The following is a 6,778-nucleotide window of genomic DNA, read 5'->3' as shown; positions in this document are numbered from 1 at the left end:
TGTTACAGGGGGTGCGAACCCCCGTGCCTGTGGAGGGGGGTGGCTTATATAGAGTGCGCCAGGACCCCAGCCAGCCCACGACACAGAGGGTTTAAGGTACATTGAAGAGAGAACGTTACTGGTAACGCCCACATTAAACTGCTGTGAATGCCAATTAAGCCTATGAGTAAATGCTCGACCGTTGCATATACAGAGTGGCTCTAGCTCTTCTGCCCGTCGAGTGACTTCTGCGACGGTCGAGTGACATCGATTCTTCCGAGTGGAACGTTTCCAGTCGAGTGGATGATGGTACCCTTTGGATGATCCTGGCTTTAGGGTGCTGTCCTAGGGGAGGATGTCTAGGTCAGGCCTATGACCCTACCCTAGGTACGTAGCTTCATCAGCGGCCGCCGCCTAGGTCAGAGAGAGGGAGAGGAGGGAGAGAGTGAAGCGAGAGGGGATTGGCTCGGATCTTGACCGCATCCAACCGACATCCGCGGTTCCGACCGCAAACGCGCCGTTAATGCGCGGAGGGCGTCAGTTGGCTATGGTGACACCTGATTCGTGGGCCCGGCCAGTCAGTTTGGTGCTTAGCACGGGCGAAGCAGGCAGTTTCGCGACTTAGTAGTTCTTTTTGCCTCGGATTAGAAAAAAAGTGGTAGTTTTCCGCACAAAATCGTATAATTGTAGTTTTTCGACACGTTCCCGTGAAATGTGGTAGTTTTTGATTAAATACTCTGGTAAGTCCATCACATTTGAAAGAGATAAGCAGATCAAAAATTTGCACACAAGCAAACAACTGTTTTTTGCATCTGCTTACACCCAAAACACAAACATACGCAACCGAACAACATGCATCCCGCTGGGCCTTGATGCAATGCAGACAACCGATAAACATGCAGATGTTGACTTTTTACTTGCATATACTCAGCCGGGTCCAACTAAAACAAATATGCAAAGGGCAAAAAAGAGTGCAGGTAACTAAACGCGGCCTAAACTAATGATTATTACTCCATTTACATGATCCATGCTTTGATACTGTAACAGTAACAGGCAGCGCACCCTAGGAGGGCAGCAGGCAGGCGGCGTCCCTGGGGTGTGGCGACGTGGCCCCGTGCCGTGTACACGTGCCAGTGTGCCCTTGGCAAGCGAGCACCGCACCATCTCTCGCCGTATTCGACTCCTCCACCGCCCGCCCCCTGGATTGGGAGCCAAGAAAAGCAGACCATTGTTTCAAAAAAGAAAAAGAAAAGCAGACCATAGATCCTCGGAAACCAGCGCCTCCGATCCATTCCGCCTCTGCCGCTTGCTCCCCCGCCGCAGCCCTGCACCCGGAGGCTGCCTGCTTCTCCTGCCCAGCGCTCCCGCAAGTCGCAGCCAAGGTGATAAATAAACTCCCTGCTCTTTTTCGTTAAATTCGTTCGTCCATCCATGCTGCTGCTGTGTGAGTTTTGATTTTGATGCGCTAGGTTGCAAATTTAGTGGATTTCCTTCTGCTGCCTCTGCCTTGAGACCGAGAGGCTCTGATTTTGCTCGGCTGATTAGTTGAAGCTACTTGCAACCAGTATATGCATATGCCTTATGAGCTGTTTGTTTGTTGTAATGCAAATTAAGGGGTTTCGCCCGACGAAACACCCAACACGAAGAGTTTCTTTTGATTCAAGCCCATGCTCGTAGTTCTTGCAGTTTGAATTACCAATATATACTTATGTTCGAGCATGATTATTTGCCACAGAACTTCTTCTAGATGCTCTGCAGCCACTGTCTGTAATGCACTTCCTTATTCAGTGATGATTTGTGGATAGATTTTTCCTGTTTGATAAATTCTTCATGAATTTACTGTAGAAATGGCTCGACCTGAGGAGAACGCGAAATTCCCCAGCTGTGATGCCTACTTTGACACTATCCAGTCCAAGAAGAAGCTCCCACTAGCTTTGCAGGAATCCCTGACCGCCGCCTTTGCTCAGATCCCAGTCGCATCGTTTCCTGATGTTCCTAGTGGCCGAGGTATGCACTTCTGCAAAAGAAACCACTCAATCTGCATATTCTTTCTGCCTTATATTTTTTTGTCACATATATGTTGTAGTGTTTGTAACGACCGATATTCTCTCTCTGCTGTAGTGACTGAAATTCCTGGAGAAACTTCCGTTCTTGATGCTGTTAGAATTTTATCTGAGCACAACATAAGGGCAGCGCCAGTGCTTAACCCTGAACCTGGGGCTCCAGCTGATTGGCAAGGGAGGTATCTTGGCATCATCGAGTACTCAGCCATCATCCTTTGGGTACTAGATAATGCTGATCTCGCGGCCGTAGCTCTGTCAGCTGGATCAGCAACTGCTGCAGGAGTTGGAATGGGTGCTGTTGGTGCAGTGGGCGTGGCAGCATTAGGTGTAACCGGCCCGGCAGCTGTCGCTGGATTGACTGCTGCTGCAGTAGGGGCTGCTGTTGCTGGCGGGTTAACTGCTGAAAAGGGTGTTGCGAAGGATGGAGTTACTGCTGCTGATCATTTAGGGGAAGATTTCTACAAAGTTCTGCTTCAGCAAGAACCTTTCAAATCGACTACAGTATGACAATTGCTCTATCTTGAAGCTTTTTTTTTTGTTATGTTGATCAAGCATTGAATCCATGCACCAAGAGCAACGTAATCGACTTAATGTTTTGTTGTTTTGCTAAAACAAAGTTCAGATACACTTAAGTTAAAACCCAGTATTCAAAACCAGATGGGACTGGCATTCTGACCAAAAAGACCGTGACCTTAGTCCGGTTTCTAATTTAAAGACTGATTGAGAAAGAACTTGTTTTTTCTAGTGTCAGTTTGTGATTGGGGGCCTCCTCACATTCCACAGATCTGTGTGCTATGGCCCTGACATCAATCGGGTTGGGATTCTTTGTGGTTGAGAACTAACTGATATATTTGTGCATATAGTACGTTCATATAAGTATATGAACTAATTTATGTGAATTATTTAAATGTGGTTTTTTAACCACCGTGGGATTGTTTGAACTGGTGGGCTGGCGCCGTTTTCACGGCTGTTTTTTTGTTAATTGTCTTGTCTCGTTTTGTACATGACGGTTATGCCATCCAACCTGACATAATTCATAGAGTCTTGCTTGGCTTTGTGGTATTTCAGCTGCACTAAAATTTGTTGCTAAGGTTTATTTGGTCATTTGTTCCGACCCTTTAATTTCGCATTGCATGAATATCTTCTCTTGTAGACCCTGTTAACTTTGTATCCTTTCTCCTTTTCTTGTAGGTTCGGTCAATTGTTGAGTCCTACCCATGGTCTCCTTTTGTGCCTGTTACACTTGACAGTTCAATGCTTGCCGTACTACTGTTGCTCTCCAAGTACAGGTTGAGGAATGTGCCTGTGATCGAACCTGATAAGCCAGTTATTAAGAACTTCATTACTCAGACTGGTGTTGTTAAAGGACTTCAGCAGTGTAAAGGAAGGGATTGGTTCGACTATATTTCGGCACTTCCTCTTTCAGACTTGGGGCTTCCATTCATGTCTCTTGATGAGGTTATTTGTCTCACTTCGCTGCCTCTTTAGTTAAACTCTTGTCTTGGTAGTGTAAGATTTAATCCTCTGTGCTATCCCGATTACTGCAGGCTGCAAAATCTGAAGCAGGACCTTTGAATAGGCTTTGACTCTGTTATAAGAACTGTTTAATGAGAAATTTACGATATTGTGTTATCTTCAGGTTATTACGGTTAACAGTGATGATCTAATCTTAGAAGCTTTCAAGTGCATGAAGGATAACAAAATTGGCGGTGTACCCGTAGTAGAAGGTCCCCGAAGGAAACTTGTTGGTAGTGTGAGCATAAGGGACATTCGCTTCCTGTTGCTTAGGCCTGACTTATTTTCTGATTTCAGGCACGAAGCGACTCAACCCAATGATTTATTCCCCTGTGTCCTTTTTTCTTTTCTTTCAAATATGTCTCTTCACGTGTCTAATGATACTTTTGATCCATCCAGGCACCTTACCGTGTTGGATTTCATGAAGGCTCTAGGTTCCACTCTTCCTGACTCGGGGGACAATGGGCTGGTGAAGCCGCCACTCACCTGTGCACCTGATGCTTCCATGGGCAGCGTGATCGACAGCATCGGGTCGAGGATAACCCACCGGATATACGTGGTGGATGGCGACTTTGAGGTGGTCGGTGTTGTGACACTGCGAGATGTGATCTCTTGCTTCATCCACGAGCCCCCTGGCTTCTGCGACAGTTATCTTGCTTCAGCGATGGAGAAGCTCGAGGACAAGGGCGATGCCGATTCCTCCGTTGAGAACAGCTGAGCCCTCCGTTGAGAACAGCTGAGCTCTCGGGAGCGCAAGACGGTGGAAATAACAGACAGGGTTAGTGAGCAAGTCTTGTAGTTGGGCTGATTCGTTCATGTTGTGGTGTTGATACAGTAAATTCTGTGTGGGGTGACAACACATTTCAGTGCCTCTGTTGGTGTGCTTTAGTCTGTCAACTGTGCGTTGCTGAGTTGGCTGATCCGCACCTGTTTCCTGATGCAAACACTGCAGTGGCGATTCTGTGATGTGTAAAAGGGTTAACGAACCAATGATTACCCAATCTCAGTCGTCATGTGTACCTCTGTATCCTCCTCGATCAATCAATCGATTAGTCTGATGTATGGCACTTGTTTAAGATTGCAGGCGTGCGCAGGTTTTCTTTTTTATCCTTGAGCTAGCAATACAATCTTTCTACTAAGTAATGTCTGAGGTACAGAAGAATTCATGGCCAGCAACATTTTCTTGCATCACTCACATGAAGTCTAGTTCCTAAAGTAACTAAACACTTGTATACTCCTTCTGTAAAGAAATATAACAGTGTTTAGATCACTAAAGGAGTACATAGAAAAAGTTGCTCGCAAGAACACATATATACATAGACAGAGAAGACGCAAGCACAGGAGATGGTAGTGTTTAGACAAGTCACAGACATACACCGTGCAAAACGACGGCCATGGGATACATGAACTTAACGTGCCACCAGCAGTGCTCGAACACCAGTCGGTACATCAGGGACGGAGATCTGACCGTGAAGGAGGCTTGCAGCAGGACTACGGGAGAGAGGACGCACGGAAGCGATCACGAACTAAGGTTCTTGTCGCCCTATGGCGCAACTTCGGTACGATCTTCTCATGCACGAATGACAGAAAGAACACACGACCCCAAGACTCTGCGGACGAGAGATGGATACATTAACGTGTAGAATTAAGATTTGGAAAGATAGAAGCAATTCAAGCTGAATACGAAGGGAGGCAAACAGCTCAAGGAAATAGTAGTATACTCACAAGGTGACGATCCCGAGCAAGAAGCAAACGGTCACCAGGCTGTCCGAGTAGTCGAACACCGCCGGCGCTCCCGGAACCAGCACGGCGTCGATGAGGTAGAGAGTGAGGCGGTCGTTGTAGACGACCGTGTTGGTGACCCTGGCCTCGTCCGGCATCGTGAACGACGGCGGCGACGAAGAGAGCCTCATGGTGCCTCCGCAGTCGCAGATGGTGAGCATGCCGTAGCCCCAGCGGCCCCGATCGAGCGTCCGCACCTCGATTTCCCCGCCGAGGCGGGTCAACAAGGAGAGCTCCACCTCGGAGGAGCGTACCGCCAGTCCGTGGTACAGAAGAAGCGAGGCCTGGCGGTCGGCGGTGAGGTTGCTGAACCGCGGGGTGAACGCCGCGACAGCGCCGTCGTCCGGGCAGAAAACGGTGAGCCCCGCGTCGCTCTGCTCGCGGAGCACCTGGCCCACGCCGGCCGTGGCGGCGACGAGGCCGGCGAAGGCGCCGCACCCGTTCTTGGTCAGGATCTGCCCGATCGCCGTGCCCCCCGGCGGCGTCGCCTCGGGCGGTTGTCCCTCGGCACAGGGGACGAGCAGCAGGAGGAGCAGGATGGTGGTGCAGGGGGCGACGGCTCCGGCGAACGGCATTGTGCTTGATTCCCCTGCTCGCCCAAGCTAGCTGGAAGAGTTTCTTTACCCTGAGATTCTGAGAAGCGAGAATAATGGAGGTACGGTGGATAGGGTTTCTCTCGACTGGTGTTTTGGTTTTCGGCTTTCAGGCCGTGTTCCGGTGGTTCTGTCTTGATTGCAGTTCTGTTTCTGGCCCTGCCCATTTTCTCTTTGCTGGTACTAGTAGTATGGCAAGAAATGGCGGTGGCCTTTATGCCGTTTGTGACAGAAGCTGTGGCTATGGCCGAGGAAAGTGTACACCGATGGATGGCGGTAATTTTGCAAGGACGGAGCGGGATAACCTATATATCAAGCCTTGGGGCCTTCCACGAAGATACGTGCGCGGTGAAATTTGACACGTCCTGCTAGCTGGACACGTGAGTTACGATGGTTTGCACTTTGAACATTGGTATTTAGCGCTTGCGGTAAGTTGATCCAAGCAGACATAATGAATTTCGGTTTGAACCAGAGTTAACATGTTCTAACAGCATCTACACCTGGACTGAGAAAATCTGCCCCCTAGAAGTTCGCGGACAGCGCCAACCCATCGCTTAAATGTCCTCATTTGCAACCACAACTTTTACATTCGAAACCCCCATATTCATGCACATAACTTCTATAGTAACTGAAATGAGCAACCCACACACGAAGCGGTTCCTCGTTCTATTGCGAAAGGGCAAAAAGGAGGCTACCCAATTCTGCCAGTCCACCGCTGGCCAGACCGGTGGTTCCCTCCCTCTCCGTCTGCTACTCTGACGGCAGGAGAGCGAGGGTACCCTGGAACTGGGGGCCCGGCGTGTAGATACTAGGTTAGTGGTCTTGGCGGCGGCGTTAAGTTGGGGA

The 6,778-nt window shown here is 49.1% G+C and overlaps 2 protein-coding genes across 2 annotated transcripts; one reads left to right on the top strand and one right to left on the bottom strand.

The window, feature by feature from the left end:
• Positions 1 to 1,115: 1,115 nt before the first annotated feature.
• Positions 1,116 to 4,633, top strand: LOC125536272 (Cystathionine beta-synthase (CBS) protein). The gene is made up of 6 exons (XM_048699464.2): positions 1,116 to 1,361; positions 1,825 to 1,986; positions 2,101 to 2,543; positions 3,234 to 3,500; positions 3,682 to 3,854; positions 3,957 to 4,633. The coding sequence occupies exons 2-6, from the start codon at positions 1,827 to 1,829 to the stop codon at positions 4,273 to 4,275; spliced, it is 1,362 nt and encodes a 453-aa protein (XP_048555421.1). The 5' UTR covers positions 1,116 to 1,361; positions 1,825 to 1,826; the 3' UTR covers positions 4,276 to 4,633.
• Positions 4,634 to 4,719: 86 nt separating this feature from the next.
• Positions 4,720 to 6,128, bottom strand: LOC125536267 (fasciclin-like arabinogalactan protein 2). The gene is made up of 2 exons (XM_048699460.2): positions 5,283 to 6,128; positions 4,720 to 5,167 (listed from the first exon to the last, which is right to left on the bottom strand). The coding sequence occupies exons 1-2, from the start codon at positions 5,912 to 5,914 to the stop codon at positions 5,128 to 5,130; spliced, it is 672 nt and encodes a 223-aa protein (XP_048555417.1). The 5' UTR covers positions 5,915 to 6,128; the 3' UTR covers positions 4,720 to 5,127.
• Between the last annotated feature and the right edge of the window lie 650 nt (positions 6,129 to 6,778).

The sequence above is a fragment of the Triticum urartu genome, chromosome 2A (assembly GCF_056163025.1).
Source record: "Triticum urartu cultivar PI428250 chromosome 2A, HENAU_Tu73, whole genome shotgun sequence".
Taxonomy (NCBI): domain Eukaryota; kingdom Viridiplantae; phylum Streptophyta; class Magnoliopsida; order Poales; family Poaceae; genus Triticum; species Triticum urartu.
Note: the sequence above shows the minus strand (reverse complement) of the source record. Positions and strands in the feature narration are given on the sequence as shown.